Below are 23,737 nucleotides of genomic sequence, written 5' to 3' on the forward strand. Positions count from 1 at the left end.
AAGGAGGCTAGGTTTCAAGGGAAGAAGGGGACTGGAGTCCAGCGGGTATTGGGGGGCCGGGGTTCTCGGGATACTGGGGCACTAGAGTTCAAAGGGTATTGGGGGGTGGGGGGCTAGCGTTCTCGGAAAACCGGTGGACCAGAGTCCAGAGGGTACTGGGGGGCCTGGGGTTCTCGGGATAAAGGTAGACCGAGTCCAGAGAGTATTGGGGGAGAATCGAGGGTTCTCGGGATACTGGTGGAGCAGAGTCCAGCGGATATTGGGAAGGGTCTGGGGTTCTCGGGATACAGGCGGACCAAAGTCCAGTGGGTTTTGAGGGGCTGTGGTTCTCGGGATACGGGCAGCCCAGAGTCCAGTAGGTATCGTGGGGTTGGAGTTCTCGGGATGCAGGTGGACCAGAGTCCAAAGGGAACTGGGGGGACTGGGGTCCTCGGGGTTCAGGCAGACCAAAGTCCGGTAGGTCCTGGGGAGCCGGGGCTCTCGGGATACAGGCGGACCGGAGTCCAAAGGGTTTGGGGGGGGGGGGGGGGCGGGGTCCTCGGGATACAGGCGGACTAGAGTCCAGTGGATATTGGGGGGCCAGGGTTCTCGGAATATAGGCGGACCAAAATCCAGTGAGTATTGGGGGCCGGGATTCAGGAGATTGATCAGAGACCGAGTTCCGGAACTAGAGACCAGCCCGAACACGAGGGATCCAGGGGAGACGGCTGGCTGGAGAGGGTCCCCCCGTTTAAGGGGTTCGGGGACTGAGGGGCAGCTGTAGGACTGGGGTCCGGGGGAACGAGAAGATGGAGCTCTAAAGGCTCGAAGCTCGGGGAGTAGGAGGCCGGGCGACCCCCTGCCCCTTCCCCCGAGCCCTGGGAGCCCCCCGGAGCAGCGGAGCTCCTCGGCCGAGGCCCTTCTGTCGGGGGGTCCGTCGGGACCCGCTCCTCTCTCCGCCTCTGTCTGTCTGTCTATCTCTCCGTCCATCTGTGCGTCTCGGCCTCTCTCGCTGTCTCTGTCTCTCTCTCCCCCTATCTCGGCCTCTCTGTCTCTGTCTCTCTTCCCCCGTCTAGGGCTCTCTCTCTCGATCTGTCTCTCTCCTCCTGTTTGGACTCTCTGGCTGTCTCTGTCTCTCTCCCCCGTCTCGGCCTCTCTCTCTGTGTCTCTCCCCCCATCTCAGCCTCTCTCGCCATCTCTGTCTCTCTCCCCCGGCCTCGACCTCTCTCTCAGTCTCTGTCCCTCTCCCCCTGTCTCGGCCTCTCTGTCTCTGTCTCTCTCCCTGTCTCTGCGTCCTCGTCCCCCCCCCCCCCCCCGGGCGGGTCTCTCCGGGCCGCTCTGTCCGCCCGTCGGTCCGTCCGTCCGTCCGTCGGTCCGCCCCGCTGTCTCCGTCTCTCCCCTGCCCAGCTCTCGCTGGTTTCCGTTTAGATTAAGGCCGGGAACCTAATTCCAGGGCAGGGATCGAATTTTCTGGCAACAAAGGGAAATAGCGAATCGATCGGGCGCTCCGGAGATTAAGAGACAAGCGGCGCGCGGATCCATCACGGCTAAACGGGCCCCCCCCCCGCCCGCCCCCCGCCCGGCCCGGCCCCCGGCCCCCCTCCCGGCCCCCCTCCGCCCCCCGCCCTCCGCGACGCGCTCCGCATCGGCAAGCAGCCGCCCCGGGCGGAGGAAGGACCGAGGGACCGAGGGAGCCGGAGAGAGGCCCGGACGGACACCCGCCTCTCTCTCTCTCTCTCTCTCACACACACACACACACAACACACAACACGCACACACACAGCACACACAACCGCACACCGGCCTTCCCATGCTCTCGCCACGCACCCCCCGTCGCACACCCCAGGGCCTAGAACCACAGTGCCAACTTCACAAACTTGTTTCTGGGAGTGTGAGGGAGAGGCAGAGAGGGGTGCGTGTGTGTGTGTGTGTGTGTGTGTGTGTACGTGTATTTCCGAGGAAATCCTTTCTCACTCTGGCACACACGGACAGAGATCTGAGTCTCACTCTGTCTCTCTGCCTCACAAACACGGAGGATCGGAGTCACACGCGTGGATCCAAAACTGAGTCTCTGTCACACATACATGTATGAGTCTCACTCTCTCATACAAATACACACTCATCTGAGTCTCCCACACACTGACATAAATCTGAGTCTCTCTCATACACATGCACACACACACAATTTCCCGCTCACTGACACAGAACTGAGGCTCACATATACACATACAGAACTAAGTCACACACTCGGCCCTGAGTCACGCACACAGATTTAAGTCACATCCACAGATCTGAATCTCTCTCACACACACACGGACACAGAACTGGGACAATGAAAAAAACACTGAGCCTCTCACACTCACATAAACACACCCAAGGACACAGACCCGTCTCATACGTACACAGATCTGAATCCCCTAGACTGTAAATTCCTTGTGGACAGGGAACGTATCTACCCACTCTTTTATATTGTACTGTCCCAAGCATTCAGTTCAATGCTTTGCATACGGTCAGTGCTCAGTAGATACCATTGATCGATTAATTGAATCTCACACACATGGACACAGAACTGAGTCGTTCACACTCACATAAACACACACCGGGACGCTGATCTGACACATACACAGAACTGAATCCTCCAGGCTGGAAGCTCTTTGTGGTCAGGGAATGAGACTTCTTAGTCTCCTGTATTGTACTCTACCAAGGACTGAGTCCAGTGCTGTGCACAGAGTAAACGCTTCATAAATTACCAGTGTTGATTGACTGATTGGATCTCTCACACACACCAATACAGACACACACATGGACACGCGGACACACATCTGAGTGGCACACATCCCCAAGACTGCGTGTTCCTCACATACACACATGGACAGACTCAGATTTGTGTCAAACCTACATGCCTGATTCACACACACACACACACACGCAGAGGCACGGATCTGAATCACACACACACACATACACACACAAACACAGATCTGAATCTCTCGCCCACACACACAGGACCTGGATACAGATCAATCAGTTAATGGTATTTATTGAGCACCTGCTGAGCGCAGAGCACTGTTCTAAGCATTTGGGGGAGGACAACAGAATTAAGAGATACAATCCCTGACCACAACGAGCTTCCGTCTAGAAGATTTGAGTGGCCTTGCACGTACACAGGCACACACGAATGCAGACACAGTCTCACATGCACACATACCAGGTCTGAATCTGTCACACACACCCCGATGCGTGCACACACAGTGGTGATTGCAACCCTAGGCCTGGGAGTAAGAGGCCTAATCCCGACTACGCCACACGTCTGCTGTGTGACCTTGGGCAAGTCACTTAACTTCTCTATACCTCAGTGTCCTCAAGCAGCATGGCGTAATGGATAGGGCACGGGCCTGGGAGACAGAAGGTCATGGGTTCTAATCCAGCTCTGCTACACAGCTGTTGTGTGACCTTGGGCAAGTCACTTCACTTCCTCTGTGCCTCAGTTCCCTCATCTGTAAAATGGGGATTGACACTGTGAGCCCTAACTGGAACAAAGGACCGTTTTCAACCCAATTTGCTTGTATCCACCTCAGCGCTTAGTACAGTGCCTGACACATAGTAAGTGCTGAGCAGATCAGCAATTGGAATATTGCTTGGCATATAGTAAGCACTTAACAAATACTACCATTATTATTATTGTTATTATTATTTTTAAATGGGGGTTAAGACTGCGAGCCCCAAATGGAACAGGGACTGTGTCCAGTCTGATTACCATGTATCTGCCCCGGTGCTTAGAATGGTGTTTGGCACATAGTAAGCACTTAAATACCACAGTTACTATTTTTTATTATTATTATTACTATCTCAGTTCAGGCCCTGGCCCGGATGGATCCTGGTTCAGTTCTGAATGAGGACTGAGCCTCCGACACGGCCTAGTCACCGGTAGTAGTAATCCCCGGCCCAGTCGCCGGAACTAATAGTCCCACCGGCCTCCTCCTCTTCTTCACCCACCTCTCCTCATCACACTCACGCTCACTCTTCCTCCCTCACTCTCAGCCACACCCCTGCCCACGCTCTCCCACACATGGTCTCTCACACACACACTCTCCCTCTCCCACTTGCACTCACTTTCTCACTCCCACCTGCAGCCCTTCCCTCACACCTTACGCTTACGCACCCTTGGAAGATTTCTTCCTAAAGCCACCTCCAAAGTCTCTTACAACCACACATTCACACCCTTCTTCGCACTCACATCCACTCACACAAACCTAGGCCTAATAACGACGCGTTCGCTCCCCCTCGTCTCTCCATCTCTCTGGTTCTGTGACTCTCTCTTCTGGCTCCTTTCTTTATACCCACCTTCTCTAGCTCACTGGGTGTGTGTTTTCAGGCCCACATGTACACACACGCCCACACACACATATCCATTGCCAGGATGAGAGGTAGAGGGGTATAGAGCACATTCAGGTAAGAGGTGGAAGAGCGAGTTGGTTTGGAGCTCTTCAGGCCCAAAGACCTGTAGACACTCTCTCATCTCATCACACAGAAACACACCCACACACACTGTTCTGAGTCACACACACTCAAGTCTGAGTGTTACTTATACACACATACATTCATGCGCAAAATTGGGTCTCACATACATAAAATAATTACGGTATTATTAAGCACATACTATGTGCCAGTCCAATGTACTAAGCGTGCGGTGGATACGAGGAAATCGGGTTGGATGCAGTCCTGTCCCAAAGGGGCTCACAGTCTCGATCCCCATTTTAAAGAACGAGGTAACTGAGGCCCAGAGAAGTGAAGCGACTTGCCTAAGGTCACACGGCAGACAAGCGGAGGTGCCGGGATTAGAATCAGGTCCTTCTAACTTCCATGCCCATGGTCTGCCCACTAGGCATGCTGCTTCTCTTTGAGTCTCATATACACATACAAACACACAGTTTGAGTCACAAGTACATATGCTGATTTGAGTCACATATACACACATACACAGAATTGAGTCTCACACATATGTATATACAGATCTGAGTCTCACAAGCACACACCCACACAGAATTAAGTTTCACATATATATAAACAAATGTCTCACTTATATACACGCACACACAGAATGTCTCACGCATACATCCGTCGATCTGAGTCTCACTTAAACACACCACATGGACAAACACCTTTCTCTGACTCACAGCCCCGTGGGGTCTCAGGGCCCTCTCTTAAGACCCTTCTCATTCCCACCATCCTGTCTCCTTAGTTCCATCTCATTCTCCCCGTTCCCTGTGTCTCTGTCTCCACATAACTCTGGGTTCTATTTGGGCCTGGGCCTCTCTCTCTCTTCTCTCTCTGTCTTTCTGTTGTCTGCCTCTCGCTCCCTCCCTCTACCCATCTCTCTCCCTCCCTGCCTCTCTTGGCATCCCCAATTCCCTGGGAGTTCCTGGCTCCTCTCCGTGCATCATCTCCTCTCTGGGTCCAGGGGTGGGAGCCCCCGGGAGCTCGGGGAGCTGAGAGGGTCGTGGGCGGGGGGAGGGGAAGGGTGCGTGGTGGCGGCAGAGGCGGTGGGGGCCGGGGGGTCGGCCATCGATCGGCGGCAGAGGCGCGGGCTCAGGATTGCATCTTGTCACAATAATTTATTGCTCTCATCCCCGCTGATCGATGGGGCTGAATTAGCACCTCTCTGGCTTTCATGTTTACCTCCGCCTCCCGGTCCGGACCCCCAGCCTCCCGCCCCTCTTCCCCCAACCTCCCTCATCCCTCTGGCGACCCTGCCTCCAGTCCAAGCCCCCAAATTCTGCTCCACCATCCCCCAAATGCACTATCCCTGTCCCACGACCCTCTGCCCCCCGCCACTTCCTGCTCCCACTCCCCAACCCCCTGCTTAGTTCCCAGTAGGGGGCTCTCACACTCCAATGTTCCAGATGATCCCAAGACTTACCCACCACCCCTAGGACCCCTGCCCCTTTCAGGCTAATCTCTAGACTGTAAGATTGTTGTGGAGGAGAATGTGCCCGCTTATTGTTCTATCGTACTCTCCCAAGCAGTTACTACAATGCTCTGCACACAGTAAACGCTCAATAAATATGGCTGAATGCATGATGGAATGAATAATCATCCTCTTGCCCTTCACTCCCTTCCCTCTGCCCATTCTTCTCATTCCCCTGCCCCTCCACCTACCTGGGTTTGACTCTCCCTTCTCCCAATCAGAGGAACCACAAAGGAGCTGGTGGAGCTTGGAGTGAGGAGGCAGAGGTCAGATGAAGAGGAAGGGAACCAAGGGAGAACCAGTGGGGCCTCTGGAAAGTCTGGGGAAGGAGAGATTAGGCCTGGGCCTGGGGTGGAAATATGGGTGGGGAAGGGGGCTGGACCTGGTTTTAATGCTCCTTGGGCTTTGGTGGCTACCGTGCTGAGAAAGGGTGGCTCAGAGAAGCAGTGTGGCCTAATGGATAGAGAATGGTCCGGGGAGTGAGAAGGAGCTGGGTTCTAATCCTGACTTGTCTGCTGTGTGACCTTGAGCAAGTCACTTCCCTTGAGTCTCAGTTATCTCATCTGTAAAACACAGATTAAGACCGTGAGCCCTGTGTGATTCAGGGATGGTGTCCAACATAATTACCTTGTATCTACCCCAGCGCTTAGTTCAGTGCCTGGTACATAGCAAGTACAAAACAAATACCACATTTAGGAAGATCTGGGAAACAGCCTCTTCTCTTTACTGTGGACTCAGCTTCCTCAGCTTCCTCTTCCTTTCAGGAATGACCCAAGGCCTTTATCTGCTCCGGGCCTCCATCTCTGCCTCAGTCTGCCATTCTGGGTGTCTCTCTGTGGTTCTGGGTGATTCTCTGCAGCTCTCTCTCTCTCATGCACCATGATGCCTGACATCAGAATGATTGGGGGTAGCCGTGGGGAGTGGACCAAGTTGTTCACTAGGGGATTTTGAGCTTTCTGTCCTTCCTTCCATCCACTCTCCCCAAGCCCAGGGGACATAGCAGCAGCGGGGGAGAGTGAGGTGGGTTCCTCGAGCCCCCACCTACCCATTCTAGAACAGAGATCTCTCTGCAGATTCTTTGTCTGAGTTCAAAGAGAGGCTGGTCTCAGTGGTTGGGTGAGGCCAGGATCTGAAGGATAGAGGGTTGAGTGGATGGTGTAGGTTGGCTGGAGATGAGGCTGTTTGGTTGGTGTCGGAGTTTGGGTTGGCGATGAGTTTAGGTGTGACGGGGTTGGGTTGCTGATGTAGGTTTGTTGGTAGTACTAGTTGGCTGGGATAGGGTTGGATCGGTGGTGAGGTTGGATGGGTCAAGGTTTTGGTTGGTGACGGAGGTTGATTGGTGATACTGGTTAGTTGGTGATGGGGTTAGGTTGGGGATGGGTTGGGTTGATAACGGCATTAGGTTGGGATGGGTTGGCGGACTGGGTTGATGACGTAGGTTGGGGTTTTGGTTGGTGATGTTGGTTGGTTGTGATGAGGTTGGGTTGGTGATGGGGTTGGGTTGGTAATTGGGTTGGGTTAGTGATGGGAATGGTTGTGGTACTCTCCCAAGCATTTAGTACAGTGCTCTGCACACGGAAAGCACTCAATAAATATGATTTGAATGAATGATGAGTGAATGAATAGTGAGGTTGAGTTGGTGACAGGGTTGGGCTGATGATAGATTGCGTTGGTGATGGGGCTGGGTTGATGGTGGGATTTCTGGATGTCCAAAACGTGAACATTCTACATTCTACATTCTGGGGCCACTGTCAGCGGCAGACATTGTACTGATCTCACCGTGGGCCTGACTTTGCTCTTGGCCTGGGCTTGGAGCAGGGGTCGGTGCTGAGGAAGGAAGGTGAGAGTAGGAGGCGAGGGAGTTAGAAATAGATGAAGACACAGGTGGTGGGGGTGCCAAATCAATGGGGATGCGATGGGGGTCACTGCCCTCGCAGTCTTCCAGCTGTGGGACAAAGATAATAATAATAGTGGTATTTATTAACTTCTCACTATGTGCCAGGCACATAGCTAAGCTCTGGTGTAGACACAAACAAATCGGGTTGGCCATAGTCCCTGTCCCACTACCGTCACAGTCTCAATCCTAATTTTAGAGATGAGGGAATTGAGGCACAGAGGAGTGAAGTGACTTGCCAAGGTCACACAACAGACTAGTGGTGGAGCCGGAATTAGAACCCATGACCTTCTGACTTGCAGGTCCTGGCCTCTATCTACTAGCTTTCTTCTCATTTGTGAGGTTCCCCTCTGGCCTCACTCACTCCAGGTCTTTTACAAGTCCTGAGCGTTTCTGTGGCCCCAGATTGGATCTTTATGACCCATTAGCTTTTTGCTTCTATTCCCTAAAATCCCTATCCTCTCGTCACTCCCAAAAAGCTTGTGGTGGGCAGGAAATGTGTCTGTTTATTGTTAATCGTACTCTCCCAAGTGCTTAGTACAGTGCTTTGCACACAGTAAGAGCTCAATAAATACGATTGAATGAATGAAAAGCAAAATATGAATGGGTCCCATACTGGGGTTTGGAAAGGATTAAAGGTCATTGAGGATGGGTAAGACTGAGGTTGAGATTAGCAAAGGGGATGAAGATGAGGATAAGGATGGGGATAAAGATTAGGTTGGGATCGGGCTGGGGATGAAGATGGAGGGAGTTAGGGATGGGGTTGGGATTAAGTTGGGACTGGGTTGGGGATGAGGATGGGGTGGAGATAGAGATGTTGGGATGGGGTTGGGACCAGGTTAGGGATGAGGTTAGGGTGGAGATAGGGATAGGGTTAGGATGGAGTGAGGATTGGGTTGGGGATGAGGATGGGTAGAGGTAGGGATGGGTTGGGATCGGGTTGGGAATGAGGATGGGGGAGAGATAGGAATGGCTTTGGGAAAGGATAGGGTTGGGATTAGAATGGCGTGGAGATACAGATGGGTTGGAATCGGGTTGGGATAGGGTCGGGGATGAGGATGAGGTAAAGATAGGAATGGGGTTGGGATTAGGTTGGGTTGGGGTGAGGATGAGGTGAAGAGAGGGATGGGAGTGGGAGGGAAGCTGGGGTGGGGATTGGATTGGGGAAGGGGATGGGGTAAGGATTGAGTTGGGGACTGGGGTTAGGTTGGGAATAGGGGCGATGATGGGAATAAGGATGAGGATGGAGATGTTCAGAATGAGGACAGGATTGGGGATGAGGCTTTGGCATGAAGCTGGGTTGGAGCTGACCCCTGAGAGACTACTTTCCCAAACTAATTCCTTCACTACCTTTGCCCCCGCCCCTGCCCTGGGTGCCCTGGGTGCCCTGAGTGCCCTGGGTCCTCTGGGTGACTGCCCACCACTGGGGAAGGGGCAGCGAGGGGGAAACTAGAACTCACCCTTATTCCCGTCGTCGGCGCAGTGACCTTACATGACTAATTAAGAGACAGAGATGGAGATCGCAATGATGAATTAACAAATTATCTCTGCCGTGCTGGCTCGACCCTGTCCGGCCTGTTCTCAGCCCGGTCTTTGCCCTGCTCACGCTCACCCTCAGCTTTCGTTTCCTTTCTCCGCGCTCCTTCTCTTCTTCCCGACTCCTTTCTCTCCTCTCCGTCTTGTCCTCCTCGAATCTCTCCCTCCATCTCTGCCCTCATGCATTTCTCTCCGACTATCCCTTTTCCTTTCGATTTCTCCTTGCCCCATCTCTCTTCTTTCCCTCCGATTCTCCCCTTTGTTTTCTCTTTCCCCTTTCCGTCCATCTCTCCCCTCTTTCCTCTCCCCCCTTTCCTCCTCTCTCCCCCTTTCCTCTCTCCCTTTTCCCTCCATCTGTCCCTTTCCCACTGCCTCCCCTACCCTCTCCCCTTTCTGCCTATGTCTCACCTCTTTCTCCCTCTTTTCTTCCGCTTTCACCCTTTTCCCGCCCTCTCCCTCTTCGTTTCTCCTCTTTCCTCCTCTTTCCTTTCCGTCTCCCCTCTTCCCTTTCGTCTCTCCCCTATTTCCTCCGTCTTTCCCGCTTTCCCTACGTCTCTCCCTCTTTCCCTATGCCTGTCCCCTTCCCTCCTGCTCTCCCTTTCCTTCTGTCTCTCCCCTTTCCCTCCGCCTCTCCCCTCTTTCCCTCCGTTTCTCCCCTCTTCCCTACTCCTGTTCCCCTTTCCCTCCCCGCTCTCCCCTTTCCTCCATCCCTCCCGCTTTCCTCCGTCTCCGGTCAGACTTTTCCCGGCAGTTTTTTCCTGTCTGTCCCTCTCAGCCTCTCTGCTACCTCAGGTCGGCCTTGGGTCCGTCTGCATTTCTCTCTCTCGCTATCTCCGACTCTATCTCTCTTTTTCTCTCTCTCTTCGACACTCTCTTTCTCTCTCCCGACAATTTCCTTTCTCTCCTCCGACCTCTCTTTCTCTCAGAGTCTCTGTCTCTCCCTACGTCTCTTCCGCCTGCCTGGATTTCCCACCGCATTTTTTCAGCAGGGTTTCGGGTTACCCCCCCCTTCCCATCCCACTCTCACCCCGACCCCCCAGCTTCTCCTCCAAGCAGGGAGCGGAGTTCGGGCCGGGGCCGGGGCCGGGGCAGAGGCCGGATCGGGTAGATCTGGTCGCCCAGAACCGGTAGATTTGGGAGCTCGAGTTTTCTTCCCCTTTGCTCTCTCTGTCTCCCACTCCTTTCCCCTCCTCCCGGGGCTGCTTGGTACGCGGGGAGCGTGGTCACTGCGGCTCCCGCCTCCCACGGGACAACCCCCCCACTCCTTCCCGCAGCCTCCCCCCTCCTCAACCCGGCCGGGGACCCCAGAGACAAGCAGAGACAGAGACACTGAGACCGAAAGAGAGGTACGGAATCTCTCAGGGTCTCCCTGCTGCTCTGTTGAGCTCTGTCTGCCTTCGAATCTCTGTTTCTCTCGGCCTCGGGCCGTCCCCGTTCCACGGGCAGCTCGAAGGCGCAGAAGGGTCCGTACCCACACCAGCCGAAGCTACGCATAGCTGGGTGTGTGAGCGGGGTGGAGTTGGTGGGCTTCTGCGTTGGGTCTGGGGTCTGTGTTCCGCCTGTAACGTGACTCTCTATACTCTGCCTCATGTCCCAGAGAGACTGAGCGACAGGGACCCAGGGAGCGACCTGCGGAGGGAGATAGAGACCCAGAGATATGGAGACACGGAGAGAGGCAGAGACACAGAGAGTCGCAGGCTAACTTCAGGTGCTCAGTAGGACCCTGGGATGGAGTTTGACCCCGAGGAACGAGCCGATGGCTGGCTAAGGCTTGGGAAGCTGGAGGGGACCGGTTCTGGGGGAGCGGAGAGCAGGTGGTGCCCAAAGCCCAGGGTTTGTGAGAGTGGATCTGAGGCACGAGGAGCTGTGCACGAGCCACAATTTTGTGCCAAGCCTGGTCTTGTGTGCCAGGGTAGTTGGATTCCTTCTACACCCGCTGGGTAGGGTATGGAGTGTCCCTAGGTGGTGACTCGGGGGAGGGGGGTACACTTATTTGAGTGCTGGTGTGTGTGTATGTATCGGAGTGCCAGTTGGGAGGTGGGTCCCTGACTAAGGTCATTGGTGCATTTCACTGTGGGTATGGCTGGTGCCAGGATGACTGGGTATCAAGTGAGGACTTATGGGTGGATTTGGGTGAGTGTTGGAAGTGAATTCGGCCAAGGACGAGCAACTGGGTGTCTGAGTCCAACGGGTCACTTGAATGTAGGCCTGTCGCAGATTGTGAGGGTTTGTGTGTCCCAGGATTGTGGGAGGTGGGAGGGGGCGGAGGTGCCAGTGTCGGGGCTACAAGAAGCCCAACTGCCTTCCTCCGGGCTGTGTGTGTGTGTGTGTGTGTGTGTATGAGAGAGAGAGAGAGATTGTGCTCAATCTGGACATTTCGGGATGGGGGAGAGTCAGTCTGTCTGTCCAGGTGTGTCAGGCCGCCCACCCAGGTGCACTGGGGTCTCTGTGCGTCGGATAGTCTGTTCACTGTGACTGTCCCGGGGTGAGGGTATCTGTCGTTGTGACAGTGACACGGACACGGACAGACGAACGGACTCACGGACACCGTTGTGCCCCCCCCCCCCACTCCCCAGGAGGTGAGGGACTTATGCGGGGGTGAGACCGTGTCGGTGTCGGGCGGCTGGGCGGGGGCGAGTGAGTCCGCGTGAGTGTGTCCGTGTGAGTGTGTCATTGTGTGTGTCAGGGGCTCCCTGTGCCGGCTCCGGGCCATGTCTCTTTTCCTCTTTAGACAGAGCCCCGGAGAAGATATGAAATTTAAAAAAAAAATCAATTTTCATTCCACTTGTGCAGATTGTGTTAAGGGAAGAGGAGGAGGAGGAGGGGAGGGGGAGCAGGGACAGGGACGAGGAGGGAGGGGAAGGGGACAGGAAGGGGGGGGTCGGGGGGATGGAAGTAGGAGAGGGCGGGGGGAGGGGCCGTAGCCCCGAGGCGGCTCCCGAGGCAGCTAGCGAAGCTTTAAGGAATCAAACAACTGTTAGAGCCAGGGGGGAGCGGGAGGAGTGGGGAAGGGGAGAACGGGGAACGGGGGGGGTGGGGGTGAGAGGAGGGGGGCGGGGAGTTGGGGAAACATGGGCAGAGACACCCGAGCGAGATGCAGAGACAGAGAGACGCAGTCGGCCTCGGTTTTTGGAAGCGAAAAGAAAAAGCCTCTTAGCACTCCGGGACCCTCACAGCGGCTCTAGGAAATCGCCCGCAGCCGGGGGTCTACGCTCCCTGGTTCTTTCCACCCGCAGCCGGGTGTCTACCCTCCCCCGGCCCCTTCCACCCGCAGCCGGGTGTCTACACTACCCCAGGACTTTCTGCCGCAGCCGAGTAATCTACACTCCCCCAGCTCCTTCCGCCCGCAGCCTAGTGTCTACTCTCCTGGGCTCTTCCACCCGCAGCCGGTGTCTACCCACCCCCGCCCCTTCCACCCGCAGCCGGGTGTCTACACTACCCCCAGGACTTTCCGGATGCAGCCGAATATCTACATTCCCCCAGTCCTTCCGCCCGCAGCCTAGTGTCTACGCTCCCGGGCTTCTCCAACCGCAGCCGGGCGTTTATGCTCCTCCAGCTTCTTCCACCCGCAACCGGGTGTCTACGCTCCCCCAGCACCGTCCTCCCGCAGCAGAGTGTCTACACTCTCCCGGCTCCTTCCGCCTGCAGCCCGGGTGTCTACACTTCCCCAGACCTTTCCACCCGCGGCCTAGTTTCTACGCTCCCCAGGCTTCGTCCACCCGCAGCCAGGTGTCTAAGCTCCCCTAGCCCTTTCTACCAGCAGCCCGGTGTCTAAGGTCTCCCAGCCCTTTCTGCCGGTAGCCCGGGTGTCTTCACTCCCCGGACTGTCTCTCCAGGAGTCGGGTGTCTCTACTCTCCCGGGCCTCCTCCCCGGACCGAGATCTCTGTCCCGCTCCCAACTCGGAACCCCCTAGACTCTCTGATCCCCTCCGGGGGCTTTCGGGGGACGGGAGGGTGGGGCGACTTGAGGGAGAAGGGCAGGGAGGGCTTGGGCCGGGCTGGGGGTCGGGATCGGGATGTAGGACGCCTACAGGGCCAGGCCAAGGACGGGGCGAAGGCAAGGAGAGCGGAAAGGCCGAGAGAAATTCCCGAAAGGACGGGCGGAGCGGCAGCGGATTGAGCCTCTTTTTGTTTCTCCACAGTGTTTGCGATTGTGGGAGTCTGGGTGCGGCTGGGAATGTGTGACCAGATGCCTTCTGGTGTGTGTCCGGGTGTGACTGTGATTGTTTGAGTTTTTGACAGCGTATGTTTATGTGTGGCTGCGTCCTTGTATATCTAACGTTTGTGTGTGCTTGTGTGGATCCCCGTGTTTGTGGGTCTGTGGATGCATGAGTGCATGTTTGTGCTTGACTGAAGGTGCAACTGTAGGAGAGGCTGTGTGGGCGTGTATGTGTGTAAGGCTGTAGGTGGTTATGGACGGGAGGTGTGTGTGACTAAATCCATATGTGTTTCGGTGACACTGGAAGAACTCCGTCGGTGTGTGTCGAGGGGTTGTCTAAATGCATGTATGTGTGTAAGTATGTGCATGCATCCGAATGTGTGCCTCCGTGAGTGTGTGTGAATGTGTGTGTGTATGTGTGTGTGTGCCTCCGTATTCGCACACCGGGCTCCTGTGGCCGCGGGGCCGGCATGAGGCGGGGGGGAGGGGGGCGGGTTCAGGGGCTGAGGAAGCAAAATAAAATTAAAAATTAAAATTTGCCCCGAGTGCCAGACCGTGCTGCTAGAGATCAAATCTCCCGCCTCCCATCCTCCGTCTCCATCTTTTTCTGTCTTCTTGACTATCTCTCTGAATCTTTGTCTCCCCATATGTCTCTTAATCTCTTTTTCTCTCTAAGCCTGCCTCCCTATCTCTCAACCTCGTCTCTGTATATGTGTATCTCTCCGTTTCTCGGTGGGTCTCTTCAGTCTCTGTTTCTGTGCGACTCTCTTGGTCTCTCTGTTTCTGTGATCACCTGGGTGTCTCTCGGGTTTTCTGCCTGGGAGTTTCTCTCGGTGTCTGACTGAATGTCTCTCAGTCTCTCTGCATGTCTCTCAGTCAATGTGTGTGTGTGGGGGGGGATCTCTCTGTATGTATTTGTCTCTTTTTGTGTATGTTTCTCAGTCTCTGTACGTCTCCCTGTCGGGCCGTGTGTATGTCTCAGTCAATCAAACCACGGTATTTATTGAGCGCTTACTGTGTGCAGAGCACTGTACTAAGCGCTTGGGAAAGTACACTACAACAATAGTGACATTCCCTGCCCACAGCGAGCTTATAGTCGAGGGAGACAAACATCAAATCAAATAAAGTTATAGATATGTACATAAGTGGTGTGGGGCTGGGAGGGGGGAAGAGCAAAGGGAGTAAATCAGGGCGACGCAGAAGAGAGTGGGAGTTGAGGAAAATAATAATAATAATGATGGTATTTGTTAAGCGCTTACTATGTGCCAAGCACTGTTCTAAGCGCTGAGGTAGATACTGTGTAAGCAGGTTGTCCCACACGGGGCTCACACTTTTAATCCCCATTTTACAGATGAGGTAACTGAGGCACAGAGAAGTTAAGTGACTTGCTCAAGGTCACGTAGTCAAGTGGCATAGGCGGGATTAGAACCCACCTCCTCTGATTCAGGTGGGGGTTAATCTGGGAAGGCCTCTTGGAGGAGATGGGCCTTCAATAAGGCTTTGAAGGTGGGAGGGGCGGAAGTCATTGTCTGTCGGATTTGAGGAGGGAGCCCAGGCCAGAGGCAGGTGGGCGAGGGGTCGGGTCTCTCAATCTCTGCAAGTCTCTCAGTCGGTCCGCGTGTATCTCTTGCTCTCCTTCCTCTTTTCTCTCTCCTCCTCTTCCTCCCTCCCCGACCCTCGCAGTCTCCGGTTCCGTGACCTGGGGCGGCCCTCGGGCTCCGGCCCGGTCCATCCTCCCGCCAGCCCGGGTCGATGGGATCAATGGGCCGGGGGAGGGGGCCGAGGAGCGAGGGGCAGAGACCGGAGATCAAAGAGCCCCGGAGGGGGTAGGGGGGCGGCGGGAGCCAGAGACCCAGAGACCCACAGAGACGGACGGAGCCCCGGACTTGGAAAAAGATGAGAGAGGGACAAGGGAAAGGTCGCAGGGAAGAGAAGAGAACGAAAGGAAAAATGGGTCGGGGTCGCTCAGGAAGGAAGGGAAGAGGGGAAAGGACGAGAGATTTAGAGAGAGGAAGAGAGCAGAGAGAGACAGACGGAGACGGTGGCAGAGATGGTAGAGACAGAAGTGGAGGGAGATAGAGGGAGGGAGAGAGGCAGAGACGGGGCAAACACCATCATCATCATCATCAAGAGAGGAAGAGCGAGGAGAGACAGAGGCATGCAGAGGAAGAGAGAGAGGCCAAAGCGGGGGCAGATGATGATGGCATCTGTTAAGTGCTTACTATGCAGCAAACAATGTTCTAAGCGCTGGGGTAGATACAAGGCAGTCAGGTCGGATCAGGTCGGATATAATCCTGTCCCACATGGGGTCACAGTCTCAATCCCCATTTTACAGAAGAGGTAACTGAGGCGCAGAGAAGTGAAGCGATTTGCCCAAGGTCACCCAGCAGGCAAGTGGCAGAACTGGGATTAGAACCCACGACCTCTGTCTCCAGAGGCGGCGTGGAGAGAGAGACAGAGACGGGGTGGGAATTCGGAGACAGAGGAAGAAATGAAGCGGGAGCGGAGGGAGAGACGGCGGCAGAGGGGGAGAGAGACAGAGCCGGGCAGACAGAGACTTGAAGAGGAAGAGGCAGAGACAGGGAGGCGGGAGAGACAGAGACGGGGGCGGAGGAGGGAAAGGGGGAGAAGAGCCCAGAAGAAGGAGGGGCGGGAGCGTGGGAGCGCGGGTGGGAGGGGCGGGGGACGAGGGAGGGGGAGGGGAAAAGGGGGGGGCCGGGCCCGGGAGCGGCCGTGTTCCCCGGCTCCTCGTTATACGTGTCCGGAGGAGGCGGCGGGAGTTGAAAGCGTTGGAAGAGAATCAAAACCAACACGGAATGAGCCGGGCCGGAGGGAGGGAGGGTGGGGGAGAAGAGGGAGGGAGAAAGGGGGGAACACTGGGGGAGGGGGAGGAGGAGTTGGGGTGAGGGGCGGCCCGGGCGGGGTCGAGGAGGGGGAGCAGAGCGGAGGGAAGAGGAGAGGAAAGGGGTGCGTAAGGGCTGGGAGGGGGAGACAGGTCCTGATTTAGGTGTGATTCGGGGGATCCCGGGTTCCTCTCTTTGGGACCGGGCCGGTCTCCCCCGCTCTCCTATCTCCCGCTCGGTCTCCCCCCGCCTCTGGACTCTGGAGCTTCACCCCCATCTCAGTCTCTGGGGGATGAGATTCCAGGAGACCCAAAAACGCAAAACAGAGATGGAGATGGAGGGCTAGAGGGACGCAGAGAGGTAGAGTTAGAATAGATAGAGGGAGGGAGAAAAAGAGAATATGAGGTGGGGTTGGGGCAGGGAAGCGGGGGAGAGAAAAGGGAAGGAGGGAAAGAGAGAAGGGACTCAGAGATCAGATGCGAGAGAGGGAGGGAGGGGGCAGAGAGACAGAAAGAGAAGAGAGACACAAAAAGAGGAAGAGGAAAAGCAGAATGGTGTGAGCCGAAGGAGGCAAGGGAAAGAATAAGGAAAAGCGATGGGGAGTGGGGGGAAGAGAGACATGAGACAGAGGCGAGAGACCCAGCTGATGAGAGATGGAGGGAGACATCTCGAGAACCGGAGATGAGTGAAAGCAGAGAGTGTGAGCAGAGGCCGATGGAGTAGGGGGAGAAAGATGAAGGGTGAGTGGGAGAGAGGCAGAGAGCAGAGACACACAAGAACGAGAGAAAAATAGAGAGACAGGGGTGAGGAGGCAGAAAAGACAAAGACAGAGAGACAGAAAAAGACAGAAAAGACAGCTAGTTAGGAGACCGAGAGGGAGCGAGAAGACAGAGACAATGAGAGAAATTGAGAGAGAGCAAATGCTGCGAAAGGCGGGAGAAGGAGGGAGATTGGACCAGGGTGGGGAGATCTCCGTGGTGGGGAGATCTCGGACCGGGGCCTGTAGGGAAACTGGGGGAGAGGGCGGGGGTCGTGGGAAGGTGGCACTCGGGGTCTGGAGTTTTCGCCCTTCCTCAGTTCGCCCCTTCGTCTCTGGGTCTGATCGGTGTCTCTCCACTCTGTGTCTCTGCCTGACTCCCTGTGGATCTCTGTGTGTGCGTGTACGTGTATATGTGTATATGTGTGTGTGTCCGTCTCTCTCCGCTCTCTGCCAGAGCCGGCAATGGACTGTAACTGCGTCTCCGACCTGCTCTTCACGCCGCCGGTGCCCGCTCTCTGGACCCCCGGTAACTCTTGCCCTCGGCTCGTCTTTTCTGGCCTCGTGCCCAGCAATCTCTCGACCTCCTTCTTCTGTCCTGTTCCCCTCCCTTATCTTCTCCCCACCGCCTCCTTTCCTCGCCTTGGCTTTTCCTTACCACCCCTTCTCTCCATCGCCCCATTTCTCTCCACCCCCTCCTCCCGTTTTCCCCGGTCAAAGATCCAGTGCCCTCTCGTCCAGTTCTTTCCGCTACCCTTTACCTTCTCTTTCTCTCTCCTCCCGTTCCAAGCCTAGTTTTGCGTTGACTCTGATCATGAAAAACACCCAAAAACTTGGGGAATAAACGGAGGGGAGGGGGCAAGGATTGAAGACACCAGGGGCTTGAGGACTGGAGGGCCCAGGAGCTGAGGAGCTGGAAAATTGGGGGCTGGAGGTAGGAGGGTTGGGATGGGAGATGGAGCTCCCCTCTTCCTCTCTCCCGTAATGCAGATCACCTTGAGTCTCTTCCAGGTCTTCCTTTCCTCCCAGGGGTCTGTCCTGTCCCCTCCTGTCATCCTCCTCTTCTGAGCCCCTGGTCCCACAGCCGGTCCAGCGTGGTACCCCTACGACACAGAGATGGCCACGCAGGCTCAGAGACAGACTCACGGACAGAGAGATAGTCACCCAGATTCAGAGACATACAGAGCGATGGCCACCAGCCCAGACTGAGGGACAGATGCACTGACAGAGAGATAGTCACCTAGATTGAGTGACAGACCCACCGACAGAGAGATGGTCACCCGGACTCAGAAGAAGAGACAGATACACTGACACAGAGATGGCCACCCAGACTCAGAGACGGACACACCGACAGAGAGGTGGTCACCCAGGCTCAGAGACAGACACCCAAGCAGAGAGGTGGACAACCAGACTCAGAGGGAGAGATACACTGACACAGAGATGGCACCCAGACTTAGAGAGACACACACAGAGAAGGTCACCCAGACTCGGCGAAAAACACCCACACATAGATGGACCCCCAAACTCAGAGGCAGACATCCAGACACAGGGGCAGACCGACAGACAGGATAGGAAACGCTGACCCCATGGACCTGGAGGCTGACACAGACACTGGGAGGCAGACAGGCACTGAGCTGGATGTCCAGACACTGGAAGAGACACACGGAGGTGGAGACGGGGACACTGAAACTTGGTGCTGGAGGCAGACACGTAGACACAGAGAGGGCCACTCAGATGAACGGACACTAAATTGGAGGCCGGTGTCCGATTCAGAGAAACAAGACGGTCAGAAGCAGCCAGGGACTTGGCCTCGAAGCGAAAGAGGAAAACTCCATTCCATGCCCCAAGCTCCCGCTATCCACGATCCACTCATCGGAAACACATGACCTGCGCGCACTGTTGACGTGTCCCTAGGAGTGTGGCTGTGTGTTGATGTGTCAGTAGGAGTGTGTGTGAGAGAGAGTGTGTGTGTGTGCATCAGTGCTCGTGGCCCGGTGTTATGGGTGTCTGTGTGTCCTCAGAGGTGTCTGGATGTTTGTCTTTTCAACATTCTCCGTCCCAGCGCATTGGGTCCTGCACAGAACAAAGCATGGTGAGCTAGATGACAGGTGGGGAGGTGAAGAGGTGAGGGTTTAGGTGGTGCACGGAGAGATTCTCTCTGTCTCTCTCCCCACCCGGGCCCCCAGACTGAGTAGATCTCTGTCCCTGACCAGAGTAGGAGGGTAGCAGAGATAGGGCGTGGGGGAAACCGGCCGTCATTCCTCCATCTACACCCCGGCCCAAAGGCCAGAAATAAGGTAGACTCTAACCCCATCCACTGTCCGGGTGGTTGGGTGGGTCAGGGGGCACTCAGAGGTGCCCAGCTCCCATCCGAGTCCACGTCGCGTGGAAAGGGTGGGAGCGTAAGACGGGAAAGGGGAAGGGAGCAGGCCGATGGGGTCGGGGGTGGGGTGGGGATTCCTCTCTGAGCCTTGCCCTTCTGCAATCCCAACCTGATTTCTTCAGCTGCTCGCCGCCCCTCGACGCCCCTTGGCAGAGACGGGGCCAGGCCGGGTTCTTCCGATCTCCGGATGGGCTGGGGACGGGAAGGAGGGGTGGGGAGGGGTCTCTGCCAAGGCTTTTTACGCCCCCTACCCCGGCAGGGTCCCGGTGAACCACCCCGGGGCCCCCGCAGCCGCCCCTGACTCTCCCTGCTCAGGTCCGTCGCCACCTTGTGCTACGGGCTCCTCACTCTCGGCCGTGGAGGGGACGGGGGCAGCCGAGCGCCCCCTGGTGGATTCCGGTGCAGCGACCTCTCCGGACCGGAGTCGGGTCTTCCCGCCCCCCCTTTCATTCATTCATTCATCATTCATTCATCCATCCAATCGTACTTATTGAGCGCTTACTATTACTACTAATAGTAATCATAATAATTACGGTATCTGTTAAGCGCTTACTATGTGCCAAACACTTTTCTAGTCAGGTTGTCCCCCATGAAGCTCAGTCTTAATCCTCATTTTACAGATGAGGTAACTGAGGCAGGGAGAAGTGAAGTGGCTGGCCACACAGCAGACAAGTGGCCGAGCTGGGATTAGAACCCATGTCCTCTGACTCCCAAGCCCTCGTTCTTTCCACTAAGCCACACTGCTTTCTCTGTGCAGAGCACCGTACTAAGCGCTTGGGAGAGTACTCTATAATAGTATAACAGACACATTTCCTGCCCACAAAGAGCTGCTCAGTGTGGCCAGACTCCTCGGAGGATGGGGCGGGGAGATGCTTGGGTCCCGCGGGAGAGAAGGCCAGTGTTGTGACTCTGGTCTCCCCGGCCCCGCAGGCTTCGCCTTCCCGGACTGGGCCTACAAGCCCGAGTCGTCGCCGGGCTCCCGGCAGATCCAGCTGTGGCATTTCATCCTGGAGCTGTTGCAGAAGGAGGAGTACCAGGGGGTCATCGCCTGGCAGGGGGACTACGGGGAGTTCGTCATCAAGGACCCCGACGAGGTGGCCCGGCTGTGGGGCATCCGCAAGTGCAAACCTCACATGAACTACGACAAGCTCAGCCGGGCCTTGCGGTAAGCTGGGGAGGGGGCTGGGGCCGGGGGTAGGGATGGTGCTGGGGAAGAGGAGGACCCGGCAGCGGGCAGGATTTAGCACGGTTCGAGGAGGAGGCTTCAGGGCCGACTCAATCAATCGTTGGGTGCTCTTTTTGAGCACTTACTAGGTGCAGAGCACTGTATTAAGCCTTGGGAAAGTACAACAGAGTTACCAGGCACATTCCCCGCCCGCAATGAATTGACAGTCTAGAGGGGGAAATAGACATTAATATATATAATATATAATTTCAAGATATATGGTGTTGAGGGTGAGGCGAGTATCTGTGACCTTGGGCAAATCACTTGCCTTCTCTGGACCTCAGTTACTTCATCTGTAAAATGGGGATCAAGAGCGTGAGCTCCATGCGGGACAGGGACCGTGTCCACCCTGATAAACTTGTATCTACCCCAGCGCTTTGAAGAGTGCCTGGCACATACTTAGCTCTTAACAAGTACTATTATTATTATCATAATCGAATGCCCGGTGCCAGGGGCTGGGGATGGCGACTCAGTCCCTCCACCGGGACGGTGATTGACCCGAGGACCCTGGCCCACTCCCTTTGACCCCCTCCCTCGACCCCCCGCGTGTCTCCCGACTCGTCCCGTCCCCTGACCCTCCCTAGCCAGGTGTCCCCCTCCACCCTGCTCCCCTGCCTGACGCCCCCCGCCCCCCTCCCCGCAGCTACTACTACAACAAGCGGATCCTGCACAAGACCAAGGGGAAGCGCTTCACCTACAAGTTCAACTTCAGCAAAGTCGTCCTGGTCAACTACCCGCTGCTGGACATGGCGGCCGGCTCCCCGCTGCTGCTGGCGCAGGGGCCCTTCGGGGGGGCGCCCGGGCCCGACTGCCCACCTCTCACTCCCGAGGTGCGGGAGGGGACGGGATGGGGGGGGGGACAAGTGGGAGGGGTTCAGTACCCGTGGCCAGGCGAGGCGTGACTCAGTGGCATGAGCCCGGGCTTGGGAGTCAGAAGTCATGGGTTCGAATTCCGCCTCCACCGCTTGTCAGCTCAGTGACTTTGGGGCAAGTCACTTCTTTAAGTTCCCTCCTCTGGAAAATGGGGATTAAGACGGTGAACCCCACGTGGGACAACCCAATCACCTTGTATCTCCCCACCACCACCACCCAGCGCTTAGAACGGTGCTTTGCACATTGTAAGCGCTTAACAAATACCACCATCATCATCAAATGGGAGGGGCGAGGGAAGAGGGAGAAAAAGTGGGAAGGGCACAGGAGGAGGAGCTGAAGTGGGCGGGGGCGTAGGAAGAGAGGGGAGGAAGGGGAGGGGAGAAATGGGAGGGGGCGTGGGACGATCAATCCTCATTCAATCCTATTTATTGAGCGCTTACTGTGTGCAGAGCACTGTACTAAGCGCTTGGGAGAGTGCCTCATGCCTCATTTCTACTCTGTCTGCCCCCCACCTCACCCACCCAGACGCTGCAGACCCTGTTTTCCACCCCGCGCCTGGGGGAGCCGGGGGCTCGGACCCCTTTGTTCACTCAGCACCTTTCGACTTCCGAGACGGACAAACTGCGACTGGACAGTCCCTTCCCCTTCCTGGGCTCAGGTGAGAACAACCGTCAGGGAATCGATCAATCAATCCGTCGCATTTATACAGCCCTTACTGTGTGCGGAGCCCGGGAGAATACAATATCACAGGCCCGTTCCCTGCCCACAACGAGCTTACGGTCTAGAGGGAAAAGGGACATAATGGTGGGAGGGGGAAGAGGGTACTAAAATGGGAAAACAGGGACGATTGGGGGGAGATGGAGGCAGGTCCCTGGGAGAGAGGGGAGATCAAAGCAGGTCAAGGAAGATCCCGGTGAGAGGAGGAAGCAGGTCGGTCAGGTCCGGGCTGGGGAGGATTGAGGTGGGTCTTGATGGGGGAGGATGAGGTAGGTCTGGGTGTGGGGAGAATGGAGGAAGGTCTGGATAGGGAGGACAAGGTAGGTCCGGGGGGGGGGGAGGATGGAGATAGGTCCTGATGGGAGAGGACGGAGGTAAACCCAAGCAGGGGGAAGATGGAGGTAGGTCCCAGTGGGGGAAGAGTGTGGTAGTTCCAGGCAGGGAAGGATGGAGGTAGGCCCGGGACGGGGGAGGACGGAGGTGGGCCCGGGACGGGGGAGGATAGAGATAGGTCCCGATGGAGGAGGATGAAGGTAGGCCCGGGCATTGGGGAGGTGGGAAGTAGGTTCCGATGGAGGAAGACTGTGGTAGTTCCAGGCAGGGAATGATAGAGGCAGGCCCGGGACAGGGGAGGATGGAAGCAGACCCGTGTGTGAGGAGGAGGGAAGTAGACTCCACTGGGGGAAAGACTGGTAGTTCAGAGGACGGAGGTAGGTCCCGATGGGAGAGGAGGATGGAGACGGGTCCAGGGGTGGGTCTGGGGGCGCGGACTGGATGGAGATCGGGTTCGGGGGCCACGAGGACAAGAGCGGCAGCATCCAGGAAAGTCGCAAAGACCCTGATTCTCCCTCTCGCCTGCCCAGGTACCTCCGGTTACCCCAAGCCCCCCGGCCTGCTGGGCCCCTACAACCGCTCCTTCCCGGACTACCCCTGGAACTTTAACCCTTACCTGTCGGGCCCCTTCCCCAAACTCCCCGCCTCCCTCTACCCCCCCCACTTCTACCCCAACCCTCTGGCCAGCTCCCTGACCCAGCTGCCAGCAGGAGGGACGACGGCTCCCCCGCCCCCCGGGGCGGGCGAGGGTCCCGTGCCCTCGGAGAGGCCCAGCCTGGCCCCCCGCCTCTGCCCGCCGGGGTCCGGGGGAGCGGAGCGCGGGGCCGGGGCCGGGCCCGCGGCGCTGGGCAAGGAGGAGAGCGACTCGGAGCTGGAGATCACAGACGTCAGCGACTGCAGCTCCGACAGCGAGGCCGGCGCCGACCTCCCGCCGCCCCCGGGCCCCAAGACCAAAGCGGGGGGCAAAGCCAGGCCAGGGACCTGAGCGGCCGGGCCGGACAGATGGACGTCAAGGGGGGGCCGGCTGGGGGATGGCAGGAGGGGGACGGGTGCCATCGCGACCTCCCCCG

The 23,737-nt window shown here is 56.6% G+C and overlaps 1 protein-coding gene across 1 annotated transcript; it reads left to right on the forward strand.

Moving 5' to 3' along the window:
- The first annotated feature begins 17,601 nt into the window (after nucleotides 1-17,601).
- On the forward strand, nucleotides 17,602-23,652 carry ERFL (ETS repressor factor like). The gene is made up of 5 exons (XM_029065026.1): nucleotides 17,602-17,665; nucleotides 20,450-20,684; nucleotides 21,388-21,574; nucleotides 22,143-22,275; nucleotides 23,198-23,652. Exons 1-5 carry the CDS (start codon nucleotides 17,602-17,604, stop codon nucleotides 23,650-23,652), a joined length of 1,074 nt encoding a protein of 357 aa, XP_028920859.1.
- The last annotated feature ends 85 nt before the right edge of the window (nucleotides 23,653-23,737 follow it).

The sequence above is a fragment of the Ornithorhynchus anatinus genome, chromosome 5 (assembly GCF_004115215.2).
Source record: "Ornithorhynchus anatinus isolate Pmale09 chromosome 5, mOrnAna1.pri.v4, whole genome shotgun sequence".
Lineage (NCBI taxonomy): Eukaryota > Metazoa > Chordata > Mammalia > Monotremata > Ornithorhynchidae > Ornithorhynchus > Ornithorhynchus anatinus.

Excerpts from the sequence above, each read along its gene's own strand:
- ERFL (XM_029065026.1), top strand. The coding sequence starts at position 17,602 with ATGGACTGTAACTGCGTCTCCGACCTGCTCTTCACGCCGCCGGTGCCC. Across the intron at positions 17,666-20,449 it reads GCCCGCTCTCTGGACCCCCG|GCTTCGCCTTCCCGGACTGG; the intron begins GTAACTCTTGCC and ends CCGGCCCCGCAG. Across the intron at positions 21,575-22,142 it reads GCCCACCTCTCACTCCCGAG|ACGCTGCAGACCCTGTTTTC; the intron begins GTGCGGGAGGGG and ends TCACCCACCCAG.